General features: G+C 41.7%; 1 protein-coding gene across 2 annotated transcripts in view; it reads right to left on the reverse strand.

Annotated features, from left to right (window-relative positions):
* Positions 1-1,654: 1,654 nt before the first annotated feature.
* The window catches only part of sgk1 (serum/glucocorticoid regulated kinase 1), a 32,371-nt gene continuing 6,401 nt past the window's right edge, over positions 1,655-27,624 (reverse strand). Inside the window, exons 3-13 of one of the 2 annotated variants that reach the window (XM_044049239.1) lie at positions 17,332-17,550; positions 14,266-14,332; positions 5,749-5,824; positions 5,485-5,560; positions 5,189-5,377; positions 4,952-5,083; positions 4,018-4,254; positions 3,835-3,930; positions 3,565-3,720; positions 3,369-3,458; positions 1,655-3,171 (exon numbers count right to left, since the gene is read on the reverse strand). In XM_044049239.1, the coding sequence (XP_043905174.1) occupies positions 3,004-3,171; positions 3,369-3,458; positions 3,565-3,720; positions 3,835-3,930; positions 4,018-4,254; positions 4,952-5,083; positions 5,189-5,377; positions 5,485-5,560; positions 5,749-5,824; positions 14,266-14,332; positions 17,332-17,550 (1,506 nt within the window). In that variant the 3' untranslated portion in view covers positions 1,655-3,003. Of the gene's footprint in view, positions 3,172-3,368; positions 3,459-3,564; positions 3,721-3,834; positions 3,931-4,017; positions 4,255-4,951; positions 5,084-5,188; positions 5,378-5,484; positions 5,561-5,748; positions 5,825-5,929; positions 6,852-14,265; positions 14,333-17,331; positions 17,551-27,624 lie in introns of those variants that run through there. The other variant, XM_044049240.1, reaches the window with a different exon arrangement.

Consider the following 27,624-nt stretch of genomic DNA (forward strand, 5'->3'; position numbering starts at 1 on the left):
ATACTAACCTATGCCTCAAATATTGGACGACATACTATAGTGTGACTTTTTTGTCAAATTTTAGATGACATCCTATAGTATGACTTTTTTTGTCAAATTGTGGACGACATACTAACCTATGCCTTTTTTGTGAAAATTTGGAAGACATACTATAGTATGACATTTTTAGTCAAATTTTTGACCACATGCTATAGTATGACTTTTTTGTGAAATTTTGGAAAATATACTATAGTATGACTTTTTTGTGAAATTTTGGACGACATACTAACCTCTGAATTTTTTGACAAAATGTGGAGGACATTCTTTAGTATGTCTTTTTTTCAAATTTTGGACGACATACTAACCTCTGAATTTTTTGACAAAATGTGGAGGACATTCTTTAGTATGTCTTTTTTTCAAATTTTGGACGACATACTTTAGTATGACTTTTTTGCCAAAATTTGGACAACATACTAAACAAGGCAATACACAAGGCGTCCCACACTCTTTGTAAGGATTAAAAACAGTAGGTAACAGGTCTGTTATACTGGTAGATTGAAGTGATATGTTGCTGGATCAAAGGTCAGTCTGCTGTTGTTTTATTTGTCTAAACATGGACCACTCCTCACCTGCTTATTCACTGAAATTGATTGTGTCCTTTGACCAGCAGATGGCAGTAAATAATAACTTTTTGCCATTCAGTATAATTTTAAAGAGTAGTACAGGAGATAATCAACTATCCATCCCTCCATTTTCTACTGCTTTATCCTCCACCAGAGGGTCGCGGGGATAATCAACTATTTTTATTTTTAATGTTATTTTATTTTGTCTTATTTTACAATTTGAACAGAACAGAACAGGATAGAATATAATAGAACAGAATAGAATAGGTGGAAAATTGCCTTTGGCTCACCGACAAAACAACACTAATTACACTAAAAATAAAAAATTAAATCACAATAAATACACTTTAAAATAAATAAAAACACTCAGTGTTTTTTTTTCTATTGAGGAAACAGTGACTGCAGAGACACAATTTGCTCAGTTGAGGGCAGTGATGCAACACACAAAATCTTTGGAGGGCTTTTACAGACACTTTAGTGCAAAAAGTGGGATTATGATGGGTTTGAACAGGAACAGGATTCCTGTTACAATGTAAATCTTTATGGAGGAGGAAAGTTAGAGGTTTATAGCTCACCTGCACAATGACACGATTAACCTCAGTAACAACCTTGACCCGCAGTTGAAGGAATCTTATCAGCACCCTTTTTTTCGCCCTGTTACTGAAGACATCATTTACTGTATATCACTCATTTTTGATTTATTATTCATGCAATTGCAGCTTTTTGCATTAAATATTTATGTAGCATTTTCACCTGGAGTGGCCTTGTCAGTCTGTCAGATACACACACACCCACACACACATTTGCATGGCACAGTCAAGGTTGTGTAAGTCTGATGACGCATGTAGGTTGGTTAAAGTCCATTCTACACAAATGTGAGGTCAGTAGCTCAAGCTCCTTCCAACAAAACTAGGTCAATGCTTACCATCATATCTGCATTCTTCACATTTTAATGCATTTATTCAATAACTTGACCTTGACAGAAAATCAATAAAGTGAAGCAGGTTTTTTGACAATGTATCAATAACGACAATAACAGCAGTACGCCGTCATCAAGTTTAAAGTTTTATTGCAAACAAGACATGGTCACTTAAATTCTTTTAAACAATTTTACAATTTACAGTACATTTAACATGACTTGATACATTATATATGTATATACATATACATATATAATGTATATGTATATATTAAAGCATACCTTTAGTCATTTTTGTTCAATATACATTAAAACTAGGACACATAACTCCAAATATACAAACAAACTTAAATACCATCAAACTGCATTACAGCAATATTAACATGGAATGTTCAGTTTCAACAATGACAGCCACTTAGATTACTGTGAGGTGAATGGAAGACTATGTGAGGGGGACACTGTTGGCAAGCAGAACTACATTAACACCTCTAGACGCATTACTCTCCTTCTCACCTATAGCAGCAGTGCTCTCTCTCGCTCTCTCGGCATTACCATTATCGTTTTATGTGCAAATGAAGACATGAAACATCAGTTGAGTTCCCACGTCTCTCACCTTAAAGACCTAACAGCTGTATAAAAAAACATGTAATGCTACACTGTTCCTCTCGACAAAAGGAAACAACGCGCGAAACAGCGACAATAAAGTTGGACATGGGTGAACCCAAAAGATGTGACAAGATGTGACGGTGAGAAGAAAATAAAGGCACCTTTGAGAGAAAAATAAAATGTCCCCCTCTGTAACATTCGGCTTCAAACAACTCCCCTTTCAAAAAGCAAATGAAGAAAACTCAAGCACCATAACGGGTGAATGAAATCTTTTCCGAACTACTCATTCAGACTCGACTGGCAGGTAGATCCCGATCTGACGGACGGGATCTCAAATTTGAGATGTTTCGCTACATAAAGAGAAGATGGTGTGTTCGTGGTCGGGGTCAGCAGCACAGTACTGGCCAAGCCTTTCTCTGATGGAAAAAGATGAAAGCGTGTGCTTGTTAGTTGTACCTCCAAGGGTGGGGGGTGGGTGGATGGGGGCTTTTAAGCTTCCTGAGCTATGTGCAAAGGACTTCCACTATCAGACTCAAGAAGAACAATCGGAGACTGTAGAAGGATGTTGCTCGGTGTCCACTGTGAAAAGTTTTTTTGTGCATTAGTAAATCATGGTAAAATGGAGATTTACTACAAGAAGTCATTTCACAGGCAGAATCTACTCATCTTCTTCAATGCGTTTAAGGGTTGGAGAAGTTATGGCAGGTACACGTGTCTATAGTTCTTTGTGGATGCAGAGTTGTTGCAGGGGTTGCTTAAGAAATATCCATCACCGTGACAGGAAATGTTGGGTGGGGGTCATGATGCTGATCCATGGACACAGTTCATGCCCGGTAAATCTAAAGTGATGTCCTTTTAAGTGTCTTTGTTTAAATCCTATAGGTAGGAGTCCATAGAAGGGGCATAGGAGAAACCCAGGAAGGCTTCGGCAGCATCTTTGATGCTGGCTGTGACAAGTGCACTGTCTGGAGAACAGCCTATGGAGTTGGGCACCGGCTCATCAGTGAACTCTGGATCAAAGTGCCGCAGGTCATTGGGACCAGTCTGGAGGATTAAAGGAGAGAGGAGACAACAGAGGATTAGGCAGCCTGTAAAAAATACCAAACCATAGTTGGAAATGTTTTGATACACAGTGTAGATGCTTCAAATACTAAAAAGTAACACCAAAAAAAAGAGAAGCCTGTAGAAAATGAAAAATCTGTCATCACCAGTGCTTAGTGGAGTTTTAAAAAGGAACGTACCACATTGGGGTTGAAGGGAGGGGTGATTTTTTTGGCATTGAGTTCATCCCAGTTGATGGGAGAGAAGAATACGTGGTTCTTTATTTCAATCTGGAGAAAAAAAAAAGATAAATAATTACATTACAAGTTTTAACACAATGGAATATTTGAATAAGCACATATATATATAGACACACACGTAGAATCAAACACTTACAAAGTCTTCTGCGCAGCCCAGCCTCTTGGTGCGATCCTTCTGTAGCAAACCCTCCAGCAAGTGTCTGGCTGCGTTGGAAATGTTGGGTTTCAGCTGCAGTGGCTTGTTCAGGATGTTGTCATACATCTCCGCTGTGTTACGGCTGTAGAACGGAGGCTGAGGAGGGACAAAAAGAAACGGTTACAGTCTTGGCCACAACAAACTGTACTACCTGAGCAATATTTAATATATTGAAGACTAAACTATACCATAACTGTGGATGTTACTCACCAGGCCATAGAGCATTTCATAGAGAACGGCCCCTAAACACCACCAGTCTACCGTCCTGTCGTACGGCTGCTTGTGAAGCACCTCAGGAGCTAAGTACTGTGAATGGACAAAGACGGAGAGAATTAAATACTGAATATTGCTGCTAAAAAAATAAAGGAGCATTGAAGGAGATTTCATCCTTACCTCTGGTGTGCCACAGAAGGTCGACGTGGTCCCGTTGGGTTCAATGTTCTCCTTGCACAGGCCGAAGTCTGTGAGGATGATGTGTCCCTGTGAGTCCAGCAGGATGTTCTCTGGCTTCAGGTCTCTGTAGACAATGTTCAGAGAGTGGAGGTAGCCGAGGGCGCTGGCGATCTCTGCAGCGTAGAACCTGGCCCTGGGCTCGAGGAAGAAGCGCTCTCTCTGGAGGTGGTAGAACAACTGAAAGAAAGAAAAAGAGACGACACAACAAAGATTAGTCACGAGTATCATTTTTCTACAGACGGGTCTGAACTTGCAGCAACAAGAGAGGGACGTTTGTACAAGAAAGCCCAACAATAATAAAAAAAGAGAGATTTGGAGACAGAGAGGAAACCGGATGGGAGGAATAAAGAGGCAGGAAGGCACTGGCAAGGGAAGACGGATGAAATGAGGGCTATAGGTGGAGTGAGAGACCAGAGGGATGGAGGGAAACGGGGGAAGAAAAGAGAAAGGAGAGAAGGAGAGTAAATGTGTCCTGTTTCCTGACGAGGGCCATATTTAATCAGCACTGTCTTTGCTCGTCCAACAATGACAGGAAATTAGCTCGATTAGACACACAGTGGGTCTGAGAGCCGCAGCTAATTTTGGCCCCCTGAGTTTCTCCCACTGTCCTGGCCCACCACGCGATTTCCTGAGAGGGGTTTCCTTTAGCCAAAGAAAGGCAGAAAAGAGACAGAAAGCCACGGCCTCTATTCTGCCTCTGGTGACAGGACATCCCCTCTGTCTGTCTCATCATTATGACTCTGAATCTTTCAGCTGTATCATCTCAAATGTTCCCCTTTCCCTCCTGCAATCAGATCCATATTTTTTATTCCTCAGATTCCCCTCCCCCATCTCTGTTTGTCTTTTCTGAAGGCTGTTCAAACGAGACACTCACCTCTCCACCATTGATGTAGTCCAAGACAAAGTAGAGTTTGTCTGTTGTTTGGAAAGAGTAGTGCAGGCCGACCAAGAATGGATGCTTGACATTCTTTAGCAGTACATTCCTCTCTGACATGATGTGTTTTTCCTGCGCAGAACAAAGAGTTGTGGTGAGACAGGTTGAGGAGGCAACACCTTCAGTGGTATGTGTTTGTGGTTCTAAATGCCACGGCTGTGTGCAAGGTGCACTTACCTCCTTCTTCTTGAGAATGGCCTTCTTCTGTAAGACTTTGACAGCGTAGAACTGGTCATCTGTGCGGTGATGTGCCAGCAGGACTTTGCCGAAGCTGCCTTTGCCGATCACCTTGAGGAAGTGGAAGTCGTTGGGTTTGGCTGAAGGGTTGGAGGAGGGACCGAGGTTTATCTGCTGGGATGGACTGGGCTGCAGGGGGAGGACAATGATGAGGATGTTAGAACCAAAACACAACTCATAAATGTGTAAACAACAGAAGAAGCAAACAATTCAAAGTTTGATAGAAATATACTTACAGGAGGAGAGGGGTTTGCATTCATGAGCTCAGCATCCTGAGGTGGATTTAAGTTCAGAATAGACTGAACCTCTGGACTGAAAAACAAAAAAGATCAAACTTAGCTCATCCTATAAGAAAACATACACATAATGCTAGTGAATGTGTTAATCTGGGAGTCACACAATTTCTCCACAAGTGTTATGACTGACATTTCAGCCCATGTTTGCCAATTCTGTGTCCTCCACTGAAGGCAGAACAATAACATGAGTCAGACTGTACTCACTGCTTGCAGGAGTAGGAGTTGGTGGCAAGCTTCTGAATGAAGTCGTTCAGACCCATTTTCCTCTGTTTCATGAAAGCTGTGAGAGGAAAAACCAAACAAAACAAGAACGGTTTAGATTTTCAAACAAAAGGCAAAAAGGTTGCAGATCCACAGGTCAAAATATCCAACTCTGTTTCCATACCGGTGACTAATCCCACTAGTCCTCTACACTTGGAGTAAGTGAGGACTGACTTTTCCGTTTGCGTTTTGACCGTCATGATGTGATGAGTTCAAGAGCAGCTCTGCACTCATCAACTGCCTAAAGCCAAAATATAACTATTACGCATTTGGCCCTCGCTTTATAAAAGGCCCGGAGGGGAAGGAGGTGGGGAAAGGAGGAGGGGGCGCAGCGCACGCCCACAATCCGCGGTGGGCGTGGCCCTATGCAGACATTTCATGCCGCTGAATGGACGACGCGGGGAAGAGCGATCCAGTCCTGGAACAATCACATGCCGTTGCGCCCCCAGCGCGTCATCGCCGCGCCTCAAACCGTAGTTCCGTCAAAAACAGGAGAAAATTGAAAAATAAAAAAAGTTCTTTACCACTTACTGAAAGAGTACTATTGTACTATTTGCACATACGTTGTGCAATAACATACTTGGACATCTCGTGGCACGCAGGCTGAGAGTGTCAACAAGGGAGCAAACCCTAAGCATAGTGTATCCTATAGGACAATGTCATCCAGATGTGTCCACTCTAACATATGGAATCACTTAGAGTTTTACATAACTGAGTGGATTCCGCACATGTTGTTTAAGGAGGCTATATTATTGTGAGAAAAAGCTCAGGATTATTTGTGTGTCCCCTCACCCCGGAGTCTGCAAGTACGGATAATCTGATCACCTCAACTAAGGCCTATCAGCTTCACTCTTTGGCTGCCTCTCAATTAAAACGGTGGGGAGGGAGCGAGCGAGTGAGTGAGTGACGCGGGTCGGACTGTACCAAAGCCGAGAGGGAGAGTCTGAGCACACGGTGGCCAGATGCCAAGAGAAGCCGCCGGTAGTGGAAAAGTACAGAGTGAGTTAACTCGCGCAAGCCTCCAGTCCCAGCGGAAAAAAACAAACCAAAAAAAAAGAAGATACACACAAAATGTTTAAGAGCAGAGCAGACACAATACACTTCACTGCGATGACGATGATGATGATCAAGAATTAAATAATGCGCTATTGCTGCCGCTGGCGCACACAGAGGAGCGGCGGCAGCAGCAGGGCTCACAGTTATGTAACACACCTGGTTCAAGTTTAACAACGAACTCCGTGGAATGAGAGAGCGTGAGGCGATGTCACAGGTATGAAAGGCCACTGAGACAGAGCACCCGGGACAGTGCGTAAACATGGAGGAGACACATTCAAGAGACGCAAATAACAACAACAACAACAACAACAACAACAACAATAATACACTGAATGGACAAAGCACAATATGAAGACTGTGCGCTGACAACACAAACTACATTCTCCGACAGACCGTGCGTAAAATCCACACACGACCTTTTATAAATCCTGTCTCAATTAGACCTTCTGCAGACAAACAGCCTCATCAGACTCTGTTTCTATGCGGAACAAACAAACCTTTAACGTCTGAAGGGGTTTTCATTCTGGCAGCCTGCAGCGCACAACAGGCTTCAGCAACGTTGCAAAAAAGAGAGCTGCCAGGGTTTCTCTGGCACCTTTTTAACAAACCCCCTCTTCTTCCACCTCCGCCTCCTCCTCCCGGCGAGGCATTTCCACAGATAACGGCTTCATAAATCCAGGTCACGGAATTTTGCAGTAAATGAAGCGCAACTCAACTCCACCAGCGCTTCCATCCCAGTCACACATACACCGTTTAAAAAGATCTATGCGTACATTATAAGCCATGACTACAGTGGAAACTGCTCATTTGCCATTACACCCACAACAAGGTCATTACCGGCCTAGAAGAGATTTGTAAATCTATTCCTGACAGTCAAATGTATTTACTTACACGTCAAGGCGGTGGTTTTGTCTTTCATATGGATGCCTTTTATTTCCTGGAGACAGCAAGAGAGCAGAGGACTTCAGGCTCCTTGGCAGTGAGGTAATCTGACTACACTGCAGTCTCCTTCTTGAGGAGTTTCTTCAAGCTTTTTTTTTTCTCTCTCTCACTTCTCTTCAGGGCGGAGACGACCCGCCTCTACTTCCTTCCATTCTACCCATGGTTGGATGAGTTTCCCTCAGGGCGGGGGAAACTGCTGCCTACTTTCCACTTCTGCCACTGCCAATGTTGCTGTGGACGTTTTATTTATTTACAAATGAACACGAGGTAGAAATTATAATTGGATGAAATGATTCATTTCTACCGCCACCTTCACCTGACGAGAGACAATAAAGCTGATGGATGTTTTTGTTGACTGGGCTCTTGTAACACCAACAAGTACCAAGCACCAATTAAGTACCCATAGTATCACATTTGCTTAACAAATCCCCCATTTACCCGTATTTCCCCTGAAATGGCAGCTCTCTTTCACTGTGACATTATTCCAGTATCACTCAAAGGCAAAAAGCTGGCTTGCAGTTGAAGTTCACATGCAAAAACGTGCACTATAATAAGTCCTCATCTTCGTAAAATGCAAATGTTGTGCCCGCTGAGCTAAGGTCATTCACCCACTGTTCTGGAAATGAACATAGTTTTGGAAACATGATGAATTTGTGCACATGTAGGCCGCATTTAAGGACAGTTTTTATCACCGTCTATTGTTGTTTTTTGAATCTTTTTTTTATCATGCTGTACATATATATTTTTCTTTTAGGGAGTGGTCCATTTAATGTGTTTTATTTTGTTAGGATAGAAAGACTAGTTTTTAAGAAGAAATGAACTTTTGTCCTTTGAGCCTCTGAACAAAATGTACTGTGCGTGTATTTTTTTTTAAAATCTACATTTTTATCTAGGGATTTACACTAAGAGCCGTCTTATTTCAAAGAAAGTGCCTTTATCGCACGCGCACAGTTGCACATGTTCCACACTGGACGCCGTCCAGTTCCACCACAGTTTGATCAAGGGGTTTAAGGGCTTTGCTTAAGACCTATACCTCGGTGAAGGACAGTCGATGCAGTCTGCATTTAAAACTATGTGATGTTTGAATCATTAAAGCAAATACATGCAGTGATTAAAAGTCATAAACACAATACAAAGAATCAGGAAGACGGCTGTGTCGTTCGCTCGGCGTCTCCCAATGAAAACTTATGAACTCTCAACGTTTTAAATATAGAGTCAGCATTTCTAACCCCTGACTCTTTTTCTCAATTATCTATGCTCAAATCTGTTACATAATCTGTCCCTTCACAGTCAGGTCATTCACAGGGCAAATCAGGTATTTATGACATTTTCTTCAAGCTATCCAACTCCTCCCTCCCTCAGTGCATTTAGAACATCCTTCAGTGTTGCTAAAAAAAATATATGCAGTATTCATTTTTCAGACAGTACAGGTTCAGGAGCGACTGCGGCAAGCGAGCTTTATCTGACAGTAGCACAGGGCGGGGTACAAACAGACATGTCTTATCAACACTTGAGAGCACCTCACGCCATATTAAGTGAAACCTCTTACATCATCAGACATCGCTCTGTCAAGAGGGAGCAGTAGGAGCTTAAGTCAAGCACGAGTCAAGCGTTGACCTTGAAAACATGCTCCTTCTTAAAGCATTAAAAAAAAGGGGAGCTCAAATTTAGCCATGAATAGTTCATGAAGAAGATGTTACATTACCTCGGTCTGCATCTATGCTCATAGCTCAGAGTTGAAGGAAATGAGAGAGAAGTGCTGAGGGATGATCAGAGGAGAGAGAGCGAAAGAGAGGGAGAGGGATACTAACAAAAGAGCTGTTTCTCCTTTATGTCCCCATTTCCCTTCTGGATTTACAGGCCGCTTGAGGCTCAGACCATGAACGACAAAAGGCTCCAAAATAGTCGAGCTGTGTGTGTGCGCGAGTGAGAGAGAAAGTATCCATTATGTAACCTCCTACTGGCACTGCCATTTTGCCAGAGACAGCAGTGACACGCATACGCGCGCGCACACACACACACACACATCAGGGAAAATCTCATGACTTTATTAAAGTACAGGAAGGGGTTCACTGTGTAATCAGAATGTTTGGGCTGCAGGATATTACAGTTGCAGTAAAACCATATCCGAACACACACACACACACACACACATAAATGTCTCCATATAGTTGTGAGGACATTCAGACACATAATGCATTGATTTCATAGCCACTTAAACCATCTCAACTACATGTCTAAACCATAACTCCGATGTACGTCTTGACTCTAATTCGAACCCGACTAAAACCGAGTTAACCCTCAACAAAGACCTAAGATAAAATGTCCTCACAGCATCTAGACGTCCTTTCAACAGTGGGTGGGAACACATTTGTGCTCACAGCCTATTAGAAAACATGCACACGCACTCACCAATGATGTACCTGCACGTACACAAAGAGCGGCACATGCCCATCATATTCCACGCGTCTACAGCAGATGCGAAATATTCATTAAGTCGGCCCATGTCTGTCCTCATTTTCCCATCCCTCCATCTTGTCACAGCCGCTATCTGTGTCAGGGATGGTGAGTGCGTTTGCGGCTACAGTTGATGTGGAGACGAATGTGAATGAGCCTCTGTAAGTGATGAACCAAATGACGCTGTTACATAAAGGCCTCGGCTATTCAGCGAGGACAGCCGGGCTTTTATTTATCGGTGTCCATCTGGCCTGCATGGCGACAAAAAAAAAAAAGTAACCTACTTTCGAGAGAGGGTACCAGGAAGAGACGAATCACTTCCTGAATAGAAAAGCCAGACGTGCCAAAGGAATTTACAAAAAAAAAATCTACTTATCTGCTTTATAACAGCCAGAGTGGGAAACGTCAAGCTAGTCATGCTGTTGCACGGATTCAAGAGCATCAGCTGAGGCGGTAGCACTCCTCGTTACACGCACATGACATGAATTGATATGGAATTCATTCAGTTTTGCCTAGTATGAATATAAACCATGGAAAAAATGCCTCATTAAGAGTTCAAATTCAGTCCGTATGTTGCTAACTGCCGGGGGAACTTTGCCAAAATGTCCGGCAAGTGCTGAGGCCAGGCTATAAATACACTAGACGAGACTCGAGCAGGGTAGATGGAGGTATGAGGCTAAACCGGGTGAGTTGCAAAGACAAATGTGCTTGGATTTAGTTTCTCTTCTTTGGTGGAGTTTATTTAACCCGAGAAGCAGGTACGACAGCAACCCACTCTGACACGCAGACAACATTGCCATAGCTGAGAAGTTGAAACCTCACCCAGAAGGAGAAGTGCAGGGAGTGCAGTGTTGCTTTCTTGCACTATGTAAATAAAAAGTGTGCTATGTCATCTGGATATGCTGGAGAGTTTGCAGAGCCTTTTTTAGTTTGAGGTTGCAGGGCAGGAAAGTAAAGTAAAAAAAAAAAGGACCTGATTTTTACCCTATTTGTTACGCTACCGTTTAATGTGGAACTATCTAACGTGTCCAGCAACCGCTGAAATGAAATTACTGGGCTACAAAGCCGAGGCAAACTCAAAGCCAAGTGCAGACAAATATAGCACAAGGGTGAAATGTGCACTCAACAGCACCAGTTTACATCCTCATTAATGCCTGTATCACTATAGCATGTGCACATATTCAAGACATACTACTTGAGCATGAGAATAAAGAAGAACATTTATTTACGGGACTTGGAACTTGGATTTTTATGCTCAACCATATAGGGTTCGCAGACAATTTGTAAACAAGAGAAAATACCCAGTGAGCGGCAGTTGAAAATAAGGCAACACTAATGTGCAACATTAACTGAAACAACCACTCATTACCGTCACGTTATGCACATGTTGATGTCGATGTGGTGGGTGAGTGTATTCTCACTATCAACACATCATTTGTTGCTGTGCTGTGACTCACTCTGAAGCCAGAAGAAGATGCTTCTGTTGACTGTTAGAAGGAAAACTTTATTTTCAAAATAAAGTCGTGAAAAAAGACAATTTGAAACAAAATTGTATATGATTTACAGCTGCCATCTTAGGAATTTATAATGAGGAGTGCATTTAAAGACAGTATATTAAAAGCACCATTTCAAAGGTCAGCAGTGATCATGTCAGGAGGGGGTTTTATACCGCTTTGAAAGGGACCGCTGATGTTTTCTGGTATGGTTTGAATTCTGGGAATATTTTTCTACTGATGTCACAAAAAAAGTTTAGTATTCTTTATGGTAGCAGTGTTACTGTAAGTGAAGGTTGCTGGTTCGTGTCCCAGTACCAGTCCAGGCCTCTCCGGGTTCTCCGGTTTCCTCCCACATGTCCAAAAACAAGAAGAAGTTAATTGTCACTGTGTGATTAAATGATTTTTCATCTCTATATGTTGGCCCTGCGATGGACTGGTGACCCTATGCCAGCTAGGATTGGCACCAGCAACCCTGTGACCCTCATGTGGAAGATGAATGAATGATATTTCCCACTGTTCTACGCTGACCTTTCATTGGTTTGCTGAGGCACGGCTTTCTCCTTACGCCTTTTCTTTTCTTCTATTGACACAGTAAGTAAGGGCAACTGGTTTTTTTGCTTGTTTACAGTTTGTGTGTGTGTGTGTGTGTGTGTACAAAGGTGTGTTTGCCTGTTCAGCGCCGCAGGACAGGTTGATACAGGTGAGCGATGCGTCATGAAAATGTTGTGAATAAAGGCCTCAGAAAGGAGTCCGTTGATATTTCATGTCATTGAGAACAAAAGGCACACACACACGCAACATCGCACACATTGGAGAACCACTTGTTATATAAGTCTGTTGGCGACGGAGAGGGAAAATCAAACGTGAGGAAACGTGAGAAAATTCTGATTAGCTGCACCGAAGCAAACTGATGAACCCACTCATGTGGTTTAATAAGAATAATCTCAGCAGATGTGTTGTTAAATAAGGTCGCTCTGTACTTTTTCTTGGGAACACAGTTCACTCTTTGTTCCTGCATAAAAAACGATGGCCAGTGCCTACTCCCAACAATAATAACTATTATTATTATTATTAGTATTACAATAATTAATTATTAATGGAACACCACCTCACTCTCTGTTGCTACTCCTTGTGCTACACAAACGACTGACACACCTCAAGCTAGTGGCTCCTGTAGCTGATATGAACATGAACTGCTGAAGTTTGTAGAACAGGGTGTAGCGGCGTCACAGCCAAGGTCATGCAGGAACAGCTTGTCACCAGCTCGGCTAATTGCTTGGATTTTCTCTTCACAGAACTCCCACAACTAAAAAAAGGGCTGACTACTCCCAGTGAAAAACATGTCCCACACGTGCGGGTCCGTGCCAGCCGGCAGCAGGTACTTCTGTGACTGCCAGCTGTCAATGCCAGTGCATACTTAATATATTTACTGTGTTTCTTACCACTGGTGAGAATGATGTCGTTACCGAAAGAGCAAATAAATGCTGTCTATGTAGAAAAAGAACAGAATAAACGTCCTGTGAGTAAGAACTGGTGGCATGTCATGGTAAGCTCACTCTGCTCACTCCTTGTTTTCCCAAGTGTGTCAGTGAAATACAGAAAGGACAGTTTTCTTCATTCTTTTCAAAAATGCTGAACACACACTTTTTGGTATGTCCATCGCTGCCATGGAAACATGTTGGCGCAAGATAGCGGCCTCCGCAAACTGCGGCCTGTGCCTCAAGTACATAAAGAGGTTTATTCACACTTAATGGGTAGTAGGCGCTATATTTGGTTTCTGCCAATAAACCCTCCCAAATAATACACACTGGACCTTTATAGAAAGCAGTGCATTGCAAAGAGAGAGTGAGAGAGATCCCGTGAGATTCCCTGGAAAGGTTGATTAACCAGACTATAAAAGAGAACTTAGCAGATAGGTCCTGTGCCAAAATGTGACTCAGCCACCCTGTAATTTGGATTGGCCAATGATTTCTAGAACATCTTGAACTTCAGTAGCACGAAGGAAAATTAAAGTGCAGTCATTTACAGCCGTATCGGCCATAAATCGATTATGACCTCTTACCCAGAAAACATCATGAAGTTGTAAACAGAAAAGGTCACTGTGTCACTCCTGATGATCAGTCCTGTGCTTTGTGGCTCTAATGACTATTTTTGCTGGTTTCCACCAAAACAGCACAGAGTAATACTGCTTTGGGGACAATAGTTATTATCCTGTTTGGAGGTTGGATTAGAGGCCCAAGTGGTGAGGTAAGGTGAATAATTTCGCTCCTCCAACCGTCATGTTTTTTAGTCGCCAAGGACACACACACACAAAAAAAAACCAGTACAAATACGGCCGAATGGTAGAAGACTCATTTTTGAATGATGCTGAAAATAAATCAGAATGCTGATCATAAAGAGAAGTAGCACAGGAGTGAAGGGTCACAGTGTGAAACAGAAGGAGAGGAGAAGAAAAGCCAAGAGGAAGTGGAAGAATACCAAACAGCAGTATTTGTTGGTGGTTACTTACTGTTGTCGCCGGGGCAACAGTACAAACTGTCTGGATCTGAGTCATTGTGGTAGTACAAGTCCATAGCCTGAGAGGGGAAATATGGCATTAGTTAGTAAGACAGTTCAAATACTGGAACAACAGAGACAATCCTTGGTGTTCTGGTGATCTATCAGTTAAATATTATTTACTGTAATGTACTGTGTTAAGGCCTATGAAGTTAAAACAACCAGTATATATACATAAGTCTCATATTAGTACATTTTCAAACTGGGCATCCAATCTTATGAATCCAGTTCTGACTCTTGTCCTGTTTATTTATAATATCTTTTGCAGATAAACTAAAAACAAATAGCTGGAAGAGATAAAAACTAGAACAGTTCACAACATTGAGACTGGGACCATCAGATAAATCTGATGTGATGCAAAAATAAAATTAGGACAGGGATAAAGAAAAACACATTTTTGCTCCAGTAAATTGCATTTCTTTGAATTTTCTCCCAATCATTGCTTTTGTTCCAGTGAAAACAGTAAACTAAAAACATCGCTTTGTTTTTACGAGACAAAAAAGGCTGGAAAGCGCTGACCTAAGCGACTTTTCCTGAACGATTAATAAGTTTCGGCGTACGTGTCAACATTAGCGATGACCTCTCTGACCGAAACGCGACCTTAATCAGCATTTCCATAAACCACAAATTCCCGACCTAGACTGGTTCCTGTCCCAGTTTCTGGTTTCCCATGTGATGGATTTTTAATGAGGCCGAGTTTCCAGGGTGAAGCTGAGTTTAAATCACTTGGGGTCCGGCGTTGACAGCGGTGAGAAACCTCTGCTCTGTAACGTGACGCGATACTGTGAGACCAAACACCGGTTTGAAGCCGAGCTTACTCAGTTTGGTCAAGTGTAGAGCCGGTTATCTGCCTACCATGTGCTTTTTTACACTTTAATGATCAATTCACAGTGCAGTTTATCAAGACAGAAGTTTTTATTGGCAGAAATTGAATGCACTACCTACTAACTAACTACTGTGTGGTTGTATGTGTTTCTTTGAAATAAAAATGTATACATTTTAGATAAAGCCTTTTTAAATGTACGTCTGTAGCCTTTTTAAATGTACGTAAATGTATGTCTAATGTACTTTAGACATATTGCTTTTTTTTTCATTTTGAAGTGGAAACTGAGCAAATACAGACAAATGACCTTCTTTCTGGCAATATCTCAAGTGTCTTTCTTATTTTGTTACGATCTGCTGCTAGTTTCCATGTCCATGTGTCTGGAGAGGTGGACTAGGGTCTGATGCTGCCTTCACATGCTATCAGAATTATGGCTATGTATGAAAATATGAGTCCCCGGTGTGCAAAATGCACATGAATGCCCCATCACGTTGTGATTTCCAGTGGGAAATTTTAATAGATTCAAAATTGCCACGCGACTTCCCGAGTGGAGATAAAAGTAAGACAAGATCTGTCACGAATCGTAAATAATTCCTCTATTATTGATTGTGTGTACAAAATGGGAATGTTTCATCTACTTACACTCGCCATGTTATTAAAAAGGCTGTTACTGTTTGGTTTTACCCGTGTGTCAGCAACCAAAGCACTTGAACGTAACACACTCTGATTTCACACATGGGATCAGTATAATCTTTCCGATAGCACGTGAAATCCCTGTAGCACCAGTTGATGCTGTTCTCTTGCTTTGGTCAAAAAAAGACGGAAACTTACTCATACTACATGAGAAAGCCTGCTCAAATCACCGCGATTTGAAATCGAGTAGACAAGACTGAGATGCACCCTTATTTTTAGTATTTTTTTTAGTAATTGTGGGCATGTAGGTGCATGCAGCTCCACTGTGTGATCCGTCAGCAGCTGCAGCTGTTGAGAAAAACATTTCCATCCACATTATACTGTGGAGAACTTTGCAGCAGCAAAAGGATAGAACATATAAAAAGCATTAGCAAAAGTAAGTAAGAATTAAGAAAGGAGTTAGAAAGTTGATCTTTGACATCTGATCGGCGAGTACAGGACTCTGAAATAAACAAGTAAACACGGCTGCACTGTACGCCTGAAGAGAAGCTTGACTTTGTCCCACTTATCATGTTTTGGCCTGCTGTCACAGGACACGCGACATTTACATTTCACTGTCAAACCTGTAGTTCTGACTTTGGCAGATTTCACTTTTCTCCCATGGGTGTTTTCTGAGAACGTGACAAGCTCAGGCATGTGTGTGTGTTTGGGTTGTTTCAAACTCTTGTGTTGTTTATTCTCTCAAGGCGCTGCTTTCAATGTTTCTGCCTTTCATGTCGATCGTATGCTTAATATAGGCGAGCTATCACGGTCTACTCATCTCATCCCATCAGATATACTCTGATACTTATACTCTGATATACTGCATCCCTTCTGTCATCTCACGTAAGGTTGTTAATTGATTAAGTAAAGAGATCAAGGCTCTGTTTTTGGGGCTGTGTCATAAAGAAAAAAGAACAGAACATTTGTTTGTCTGGTTAAAGGTCAAGAGGAAGTGGAAAGTTGCATGACTGAACTATAAGTCATTTGATGGAACCTATTTGACAATAATGTTTCCCCCCGCCAATTATTGTGTTTCACAACATGCATATTACACTGAAATATCAGTCAAATCCAAGAAGCCGCTGAATTCACGGGTTTCTTCCACGAATGAAACGTTCATGGCTGTTTTGTTCAGTGAGAATGCAGACAGAGAGTCCTACTGTTAAACTTAAACCTCACATTCGTGTGCATGGAACTTTCTTTCATTTGCCTGAATCAAGGCCCTTTTATTTAATAGTCCAATGAGACTGAAAAAAGAAGCGTTCTCTAAAGTCAGGACATACAAATCAAGTTGGACAAACACAGGGCTGTGTGTTCAATAGTCGTGACACCGATTCAATTCATCGACAAGTATTTTCATTGTTTTATTTCTTGTAAGAACATGAGCTTAGATTTACTTCGTAAACACCATTTCTGTAGGAATTTCCCTGAACGACCACCTGGAAGTCCTCTGCTTTGTGATCCACTGCGGTAGACTTGGTGTTTTGATATTTTGTGACGTCATTAGCGACATGAACTTGCCTGTGTGCGTTGGCGCGGCTGCCACACATCCTCCAGGGTGTAGCTGATGTAGGGTCCACTGCAGACGGAGCACTCCAGCATGACGGGACTGGCCAGCAGGGGCGAGGCGTGGATCCCCCAGGACTGACAGCCTCCCAGATGGACCGCCTCTGACTCAGCTTCCTTCTGCTTGCCTGTGCTGTCGCTGTGATGGCGACCCAGCATCTTCCACTTCCTGACCTGTCAGAGCGAGATGGGACACGTTTTTAAAATTGGGTCGATAGCGTTTAAATCCAAATGGAACAAATGACTCACACTCTCTGATGCAGCAGCATCTGATAACAACACTGAACACTTTCAACACTGAAAAAAGACAAATGTTGATAAATGTTTTGAGTTGTTTTCTTTTTCTGTGACTGTGTGGAACACGTTTAATATTCACAGAACGATTTTAATCATCAACATCGACACAGATGCTGCAGTCAGATCACAACTTGTTGCTCTTCGGTGAAAACTATGTGCTAATTCCAAATTTGGTGGTTTGGATTTCCTGCTCATAGTTCTTGTCATAACTTGTCAATGAGCTTATAATGGTCTGTTTTTCTTAGTTCATGAAACACTGAGGAACATGTTGCTCAAGGGGGGAAAATCTACATTAGTGTTGTTATCTTAAACTTGTGGCTGATGTGTTTCCTAATTTATCTGGTTATTCCTGTGACAGATATCAACCAAATAAATAATTTTTCCATAATTTTTAGGCACAGTTTTACCTAAACCAGCTGTGTATTCCTAAAATAAACATCCTCTTGATGAATTTGCGAAACAGTAATGAGAATAATTTGAGGTTTTTCCACTAAGACAAGCACTAGCAATCTGCAGTTTGTATTTTTTATCAACAAAAGGCTTATCAATGAGGTATTTTTAATTAGAATCTCTGTTGAACCAACCCAATACAAGGACAGAAAATAGATATGTTAAGTTTGGGTGAGTTATTCCAATCCTTTTGAATTACACAGGAAGCGGCGTGAGAGTGAGTCGGTCTCCGGCTCAGGAGAGTAATCTGCTCTTGTGTGACAGCTGCGCAGCCAAACACTCCCCCGAGAACAATTTCACAATTTCAGACTCTCCATCTCCTCGACCATGATGATCAAGAATGATCTTTCATGTCACATGCGACGCTGACAGGATGTTGTTGTATGTCACAAGCATTACACACTAACAACAGACACACACTCATCCCAAGACAGAGAGAAGAGGAAAAGTCAGTCAGTCAGTCATCATCTAACCGCTTTATCCTCCACTGCTGTGCCAATCTCAGCTACATCGGGCGATAGGCGGGGTACACCCTGGACAGTTCGCCAGTCCATCGCAGGGCCACACACAGATAGAGACAAACAACCATTCACTCTCACACTCACTCCTATGGTCGATTTAGAGTGTCCAATTTACCTAATCCCCATATTGCATGTTTTTGGACTGTGGGAGGAAGCCAGAGAACCACGCACACACAGGGAGAACATGCAAACTCCATGCAGAAAGGCCCTTGTTCCAACCGGGGCTCTTCTCGCTGCAAGGCGAGAATGCTAACCACTACACCACCGTGTGGCCCAGAAGAGGAAAAGTGTGTGAGAGAAATGCAAGACACACAGGCTAATGGAAGTTAAGGTCGAGATGCACACAGTTTCTAAGGGGAGTGGATTGTCTAGATGGATGTGTTAGTGACCCAGAAAGGCTGTTACGAAGGTAAATGCTGTCCTTGGCACACAGAGCAGGCCGGTTCACTGACTGTAGCCTTTTCACATGAGTCTTATCAAGGCCTCTGTCAGCTACATTACCACAACTTGTCATGGGGGGGAGGTGGGGGAGGAGGAGGTGACTGTGCACGCGTTTGCAGCTGAGTCAAAAAAAAAAACTTTGACTGTGTCAGTGGTCGTTCCCTTGACTGTGATTATAGAAATGACCGAGGGTGTCAAAAGCAACTGTCTGTTACTGTGTGTGTGTGTGTGTGCGTGTGAGGACCTAAAAACGTATAATTCACAGGAGGTGAGGACATTTTGGGCTGATCCTCACATTCTCTTTATGGGTTACGACATGATTGCATGGTTTTATGGCTTTCAAAATAAATTGTAGAGTTTACAATTGTAAGCTTAACATGTTATTTGAGTTGATTTTGTGATCTTCCCACACTATGGCAGAGTGGGGAAGATATCTGTGCATGTTTGTGTCTAAAGGTCATAATATGATGTATGCATGTATGTGCGCCGTAAACTAGTCTTTATTAAGATGAACTGTTCCTCCACACACTCTTAACTTTGTTCGGAGACAGTGTCATGCACTCTTTTCAGTGGGTAAGAAAATATGTTGCACAGGAAGCGCTGCACACACTTAGTCACACATATATGTGTATACGATGTCAAGACTCTGCTTCCTCTCAACCCGTAGCCCTGCTCTTTGACCTGGTTCTGTGCTTCTAGGAGAACAGTGGTCCTGGTGTTATTATTTGGTTATATAAGACCTAATGTTCTGTTGTTTCACCCAATTAACTCAGGATGTAATATAGTGCAAGGAAACTCTCATGGAAAGGAAAAGGACGGACGTACACATCTTATAAATCAAGAAACGAAAATATCACATGCGCCATATTCTCCGGACTTTATCAGACCCTGTAACCGTGTCACCTCGTTAACTGACCTTTGCCTTTGACTGTGTTGTCACTGTCTGTGAAGATTATCTTTGAAAATATTGTTTTTGTGAACAACAAAGTTATGTAAATTCCCCACTTAAAGATTCGCTCTTTGCTCTTTTATGGTATCTAGCCATAAACAACACAGTAAGATAAAGCTGCAATAAATGGAAAATGTTTCAGAGAATCAACACAGAGCTTTCCCTCGATCAATACATGAAGATATTGGACGAAGCAGCAGAAATGAGATAGAAACAGGCAGTCTGGTTTGTTTTGATATAATATCTGCATGCTAGTATTACCAATAGAGTTTTATTCAACAGAACAGCAGCTGAGCAGCAGAGCATGAGACATGTTTTTCCTACTTGTCAAAACAAACATGGTTCTGCGTTACCCAGAATTCAATTTAATGACCAGCCGCAGCTAAGGTAACCTTTAGAAAGGATGAGGGCTGAGCTTCAAAGAACTGATGACCTATTTTTCAGATCTGTAGTATAGACGATGTGACTCCATCGACATGATTTGAGGTGATTTGTCATATACTTTGCAGCTCGATCTGTCTAGTATGTACTTTAAATGGGTAATTACTTGTTTACAGTGTGTTTTTGTTCTTCTATGTTTATTACCGCTCTATGAGAATTGACAACAGTAAAAATGCTTCGGTGTGTAGATTTGGTACAGTTAAAATCCCCTTTAATGGTAATTCGGTGCGATGGTAGCTCAGTGGTAGAGCGAGTCATCTTTCAAGTTTGAGAACTGAGCTACTGTTGCCCCCACTAATGCTAGATGTGGGTGGTAACTTGTATGGATATGGATAAATGGGTACTAGACAGTACCAATAACATCTGACTGATATAAGTGAATAATAGCCTATAAAAGGTTTTAATATATAACAAATAATTCACACAGTACCAATAGAATGCAGGTGAGACATTGTCTCTCCTGGTAACCTCCTTTCTGTCTTGTCCTGCCTTTCCCTTCCTGTCCTCCACCAGTTCCCCAAGGAGCATTATTCTGAGTCCCACATCTATCTGAGTATCAAAGTTAGAGGAAATGAGGGGGCAAATCAAGAGGGAGAACGTGGGTACGAATGGTGGAGTACAGCCAGGGAATAAGGTGCGAGCAGAGATGAAGAAACAAAGGGAAAATGTGCTTGAAAGACAAAAAAGCTAAACAAAGAAAGTGGGAGAGTAAAGCCACTTTTTCTCTGTCAAAGCAAAGTCTTATTAACACCAAGGTCACTGCTCTTTCTTCTCCCTTTGTTTTCCCCTCCTTCTTTTCCTAGATCACAAACCCAGGTCTTAAAATGGATGAGTGAGAGGGGAAGTCTGATCTCAGAGGGGCAGAGAATCAAAGATCTATTAAATTCAGAAAACCCAGATGGAATACTAACACCGAGTACCTCCCAATAAGCCGCGATAATAGTGTTCAGAGAGCAACAGAGAGAAGGGGAGTCTGAAAACACAGCAGGAAAGAGAGAACTTAAAGCTGAAGTGTGTAACTTTTACATGTAAATGTCCATTACACTGACACTATTGCCAAATGTGTTCACACAGTGCTGATCAGCCACTCATTCTCTTCACCTTTAGATCCTGAGTAATAACACAACGTCTCTGATGCACACGAGTCCTTTCCCTGATTGTCCTCTCGCTGGACTCTTCCCTGCATCCTGTCACACATTTATCCTTTCCTCTCGTCTCTATAAATAGAAGATATCTGTGTGGCACAGGGCCTATTTACTCACCGCGGGGGCTACTGTGAGGTGTGTTGTGTGTTTTCACACTAACATTTCACCTGCTGCCTCACTCAGAGAGCCGTAACAATCATTTCAGCGTTTTAAAAACTGTACACAGGCTTTACAGGCAGACAAGCACTACAAAAACAGTCCTATTAGACAACAAACCAAATGTTCACTTTCAGACTGTAATGTGACAAATTTTAAGAAAGTTCCACTGATCAAAGCGAATAGATCCTGTCACGTAATAAATGTTTACATAAGATGAGTTTTACTTCCTCTACTTAAGAAGTTGACTTTTAAAATATATATACCATAGAATTATTTCTTATATTTGCACACGCACCAGTCTGTGACATAGTGATTCTTCATTGTTTTAGCTTGTTCCTGGTAATAAAAGCTTAAAATAAGCTGTAATACAAAGTCTTTCTTGAAAGGAGGCTTATTATACTTTCTTGAAAATCTTTTTTTTGCAGTGTAGATTCTAGTTCTAAGTATTCTACCCAAGTAACATTTGTTTAACCCATTGGCAGATTTTTTTTTTTCTTAACACAAGTACATTTAAATCAATTAAATAACATCTGTGGCTCATGTTACTTCTGTGTAATAGGAATGCATACTTATCAGGTACACATGTAGTTGGCAGAAACTGAATCTATGTTTGTGGGTGCGTTGTATTTTAAATACTTTGCATACAGTATATAACATTAGTTAGTATTGTGTTAATAATTGGATTTCCAGCCATTCATTAAAACACTTAGGAAAGTAAACGATGTGCTCCATCCAATAGACACGTCATAAATACTCAGTAGTCACTAGATATTTTTGTCTCGAACAACAGATGTGTTTGTTGAATGAATGAATGAATGAATGCTGGTTATTTTCCTTTTCTGTTGCTACATGTGTTTGCGGACTGTGGGCGATTTGGTAACCAAACACCACAAACCTGGGTGGATCTCTTCTGAGAAGGAGAAAGACTAATAGGTCTGAGCTTTTAAACATGACCACAGAATTCAGCTTGAAGTAACAAAGCACAACCAACCACGGCCGCTTGTTGTTGTTGTTGTTGTTGTTGCACTGCTGTGAGTGAGCAACGTTAAGCTCAATTGTCAGTTGAGTGGCCTAACAACTAAAACAGCTTTAAAAAGAGCTGAGGATGTGAATAGAATAATAAAATAATGTGACACAGCAGCGTTGTTGTGGTGCTGCTGAGATTCAGATGTCTTTTGGATTCACTTCTAGAACATCAACATGGAAGATGGGATTAATGGATGGGTTCTCAGATTAGATATAGGAATATATAATTCCCAAAAATTCCATAGTATCAGACTTAAAATCAATGGTGTCCCCTTTTGTTTCCAAAACAGCAAAAAGTCAATGCAAAGAAGGGTGTGTGTGTGTGTGTATTTGGTGGTTGTTGCTGTACAACAACAAATAATTTAGCAAACCTCTGCCAAGGTTTTAAGTGGTACCTTTATATGCTCGTTTATCCATTTTTGGCAGAGGAAAAGCACCCACAGTTGCAATTAAAACAACTGTGCCATTCTGGGATGTGTACTCTATGCATTTCAGTTCATCTACTGTGAGCAAAGAGGAAAGATACTGCAAGAAAAGCACTTCCAAGTGTATTAGTGCGACTACATTCTTCCACTGCCCGAGTAATTGGCTTTGGAACAAAAGCACGGCTAAGGATTAGCAGTTTTCCATTGCTAAGTACAACCTGAAAAATCGGTAGCTGAGCTTTTTTTTCCACGTTTCTTCATGTAAATTTGCTGTTTGGATATTTTAAATTAGGCGAGTCTGTAAGTGCTGATGGCACTAAAATATCAAGTTTGCAATGGAGAAACCGGCTTTGTACAAATGATTGTGAAGTTCGAGTCAAACTATTCTAAAGAGCACGAGCAGGACTTTGGAATGAGAAGCACTGGTGTTGGTGCGACGAGCCAACAACCTGAAAAGGGATTTTGGCTCCCGGTGCGCTTTGTATTAAATATAATTGGATGTTGTAGGTTGTTCATCTTAAGTCCTTTTATTCCCAGTGCTGGTTAAGAACTGCTTTGACTTTAATATAATTCATAGAGGATACATCTTTTATGTGGCAAGAGGAGGGGAAAGACCCACTGAGGCACCAGTGTTCACTTTATTAGGAACACATACTGTACATACATGTGACACTGCAGGATTGCTGGAAAAATGGTTGCTCGCTGAGTTCATCCGCAGGGAGTTCTCTCTGTGCGACGGTCGTTGGATCGTTTCACACTTGACGGATGACAAGTGGAAATCTCTCTAACTGTACTGATAATGATCGCTAGACTTTAGACTCTGCTCTATACGGTGAAGGGATCGGTCAAAGTCTCCATGTCACCAGCCAGATTTGAACAAAGGCTGTAAATAGCGCCTGGAGCCTATCTCTCGCTCAGATCACTTAATTTACATTACACTGAAAGGTTATTATGAAATCATTGATCAGCACTGACAAAAAATATCACTTATTATAAAATTCAGGCCACCACTAACCCTGTAATAGAGAGAGAGAGAGAGAGAGAGAGAGAGAGATGTTGTCATTTACTTGATGTTTGTTCATTTACTGTCTACAGTCGCAACTGTACGGGAGTTTCCTGCGGTCCAGAGTTCACGGCCTTGTCTTGAATACGTCAGGCAGCAATGCCAGTAAAAGGTCACCCGTACTGTAGCGCGGTGACCTTTGACTATGACAGACAAGAAATTAACCATTAGCTCTATTAAGAGGTGACACTTCTCAGATAAAAGCTACTTGAGGAAAAGTGCAGAGTCCAGCATTTAATGCGATCTCTACGGAACATTACAGAGGAAACCTAATGTACCGTAACAGTAGGAAATGTTAAAAATGATATACAGTCACAGTAAGGTGCAATAATTATGTCTTCTTCTTCTTTTTTTTACAGTAAATTCTGCCTGACCTCTCACTTGAGAGGATCTTTGAATGAAAGAAGCCTCTTCATGGTCTCATTCACCAACTCTGTCAGAGCTTTTGGGTGCAAGGCCTTGACATTCAGGTGGATTTGCCACAGATCATCATTTGCAGAGATCAGAATAGTGTAAAAAAACGATTAAAACCCCAGTGACCCACTGATGTTCTGACCTGGCGTCTCTTACTGCCAGGTCGAAGGTGCAGAATAATCATACTTCAACTCCTCCCGACTCTAACGAAACATTAACAAGATGAGTTTATACTTTTGGACAGATGAAGTAAGAGGTTTTTTTCCTGCAGCTTGGCGAATTCCTAGATGCTGTGTTTCTTTCTTTTCACTTTATACCACCACTTTGATCTGAGATCTAATCATAATGCAGGGGAGTAAATAAAAAAAAGATCACTGTTGGATACACTTAGTTACTCCCATCTCCTTAGATGTTTTTCTTAACCCACAATCTTCACCCTTCCCTTCCTTCTCTCACCTCTAGCTGTTTTTCTCCTGCATGAATTAGTTTTAAACCGAGAACACAAACGGCCAGAGAGAGAGAGAGAGAGGGGCAGTCTATCATGACTTAATGTTTCAACAAATACTGGAAACACATACTGATTAACACTATCACCTGACCGGACTATAAGGAAATGGAAAAATGCCTGTAAGCAGCTTATATAATGGCTGTGAGCTTATATAATATTTAGTTGGGTTCCTATACTAGGATGAAAGTTAGAATGACAAGTTGCAGTTAAGAAGGGCTTCATTTTAAAACTGTATGAGTCTGTGAGTGCAGAGCAGAGTAGAGCAGAGGAGGAAACGCTGCTGCAGGTGAGTGACGCAGGTGTTCTAACAATAAGAAAGTTAATATTTGCACATTCATCAGCTTATTTAGCAGTGTAATCAACGCGGTCAGCAGGTGGAGTTTGAGCGGCGTCTGTGACACACACACACACACACACACACACACACACACACACACACTCATTGCGCCCATGTCTTTCTTCTCCTGACTTGTAATTCAGCCAAATCTGGACATACACTAAATAAACTTAAGTTTAGATTCTGTGAGATTTACACTTCTTACTTGTCTCACCAGGGCAGCAACATGGCCTATAGTGGAAAGGGAACTTGGCTTGTAGGGTGCTCAGCAAGGTGCTCCATCCCCATTGCTATCCATCGAGTGGCTTAATTGGACGCACATCCAGTACAGTGCTGGTCCCAAGCCTGGATAAATAACATATCTGCCAGATTAAATATCACTGGATCACTGAAAAAAAGCAGACGATCTGCTGTAACGACCCGTACAGAGGGAGACGTCCACACTGTAACCACGTGACGTGCTGTTTACGGCTCTAAACCTTTGTTTATATCTTCCAAATCACCAAATCATGGTTTCCCAACTGAGAGCAGATGAGTCCTCACAACAGATAAAGAAAATAATACACATTAAAAAACACAGTGTTGGCCTTTGCAATCCCACTGAGATCCTTCAGTTGAGATCCTGTTTTTGTTGGTGGTGTTTTCTTAATAACAGCACAGTGAAGGGGCAGTTTGCAACCCACAGCAAGACGGCACTGAGTTTGCGCCTGAGTGGGTTTTTTCTTCCCACAGTCCAAAAACGTGAGATTAAATTGTCTGTAGGTGTGATTGTTTTTTGTCTCTATATGTCAGCATTGTGATAGATGATGACCCCTCCGGGGTGTAGCAATATGTCTGATGCCGAAAAAGCACCGCAGCTATCGGGACATAGTATGACGTAGTATGTAAAATAAAGCACTGGTTGCTCATTTGGTAACTCCATGTACAAACTATTTACTTAAAAAAAAGATTATGATAGAGATAGTACGGCAGGACAATGAGAAGTCAGCAAATGTTTTCATTTCTCGAGGACAGTACAGGCATGGTGTAATGTGTGTGTGTGTGTGTGTGTGTGTGTGAGAGAGAGAGCCTGCTGGTGGGTACATGTTATAGTACAGGACGTCCTTATCAAGAGGATTTATATGCTTTGATTTCTGTCCACGCGCAGACACCGGGGCAGATGCTCTCACCTCATCACCTCTATCTTCTAATAAAACTGTCCTCTCAGCTCTTCACATCTCTCTCTCCCTCTCTTTATGCCCTCATCCCCAGCACAATCATTTCTCCATTTCTAAATTCCAGCTATTATTTCCTTTATTCTGTGTATGTTTTTCATACAAAAACACCCATTTTTTTCCCCCCTCAGTAAACCAATCTTTCCCTGGTTCATTATGTCCTCCGACATCATGAAGAAAAAAATGCAGGTGACATCGACAACAATAATAATAATAATAATAATAATAATAATACACCCTTTTCATAATACAATAGATCAGTGCCATACAACAGTAAATACAGGCCTACGTTAAGGTTTGGCTGTGAAAGGCTTGGCACCAGGGTGCAGGATATGCAAAACACTGGGTCAAGGTTGAGCAAAAAAGAAAGAAAGAAAGGTGCGGTGATAGATTTTAATCAGGCAGTGGACGAGGAAAGCGATCTGTCAGGGTTTTTTTTGGAGGGGTGGGGTTATGGGGGTACAACACACACAAGTGTGTAAGACAAATCTCCGAATATTAATTCAAATATTGCAGACTTCATATATTATTTATGGGTTTGGGTTTCTGGTTTAGATGCAGCTCCTCTGGCAGCAAACAACTGCAACAGCCTTTTGCTGCCAAGTACAGATTAGCAGTTGCTCACAAAGAAGCGGCTGGTTACAGTGGGTGTAATGTGGAAAAGCTACAGTAAGCAGTTCCAAAGCTGAATACTCAACAATAATACAGGGGCACTTAAGGCAACATCGCATACATCTAAACACAACATCAAAAGAAGAGACTAAAGAGCAACATGTGAGAAGATGCCAAACATCCCCGGAGCTTTCATGTCAGTCTGTGTTAGAAAGTAAACTTGAAATGATCATGAGCTTCAGCTCA

This window comes from Solea senegalensis, linkage group LG17 (genome assembly GCF_019176455.1).
Source record: "Solea senegalensis isolate Sse05_10M linkage group LG17, IFAPA_SoseM_1, whole genome shotgun sequence".
Classification (NCBI taxonomy): Eukaryota; Metazoa; Chordata; class Actinopteri; order Pleuronectiformes; family Soleidae; genus Solea; species Solea senegalensis.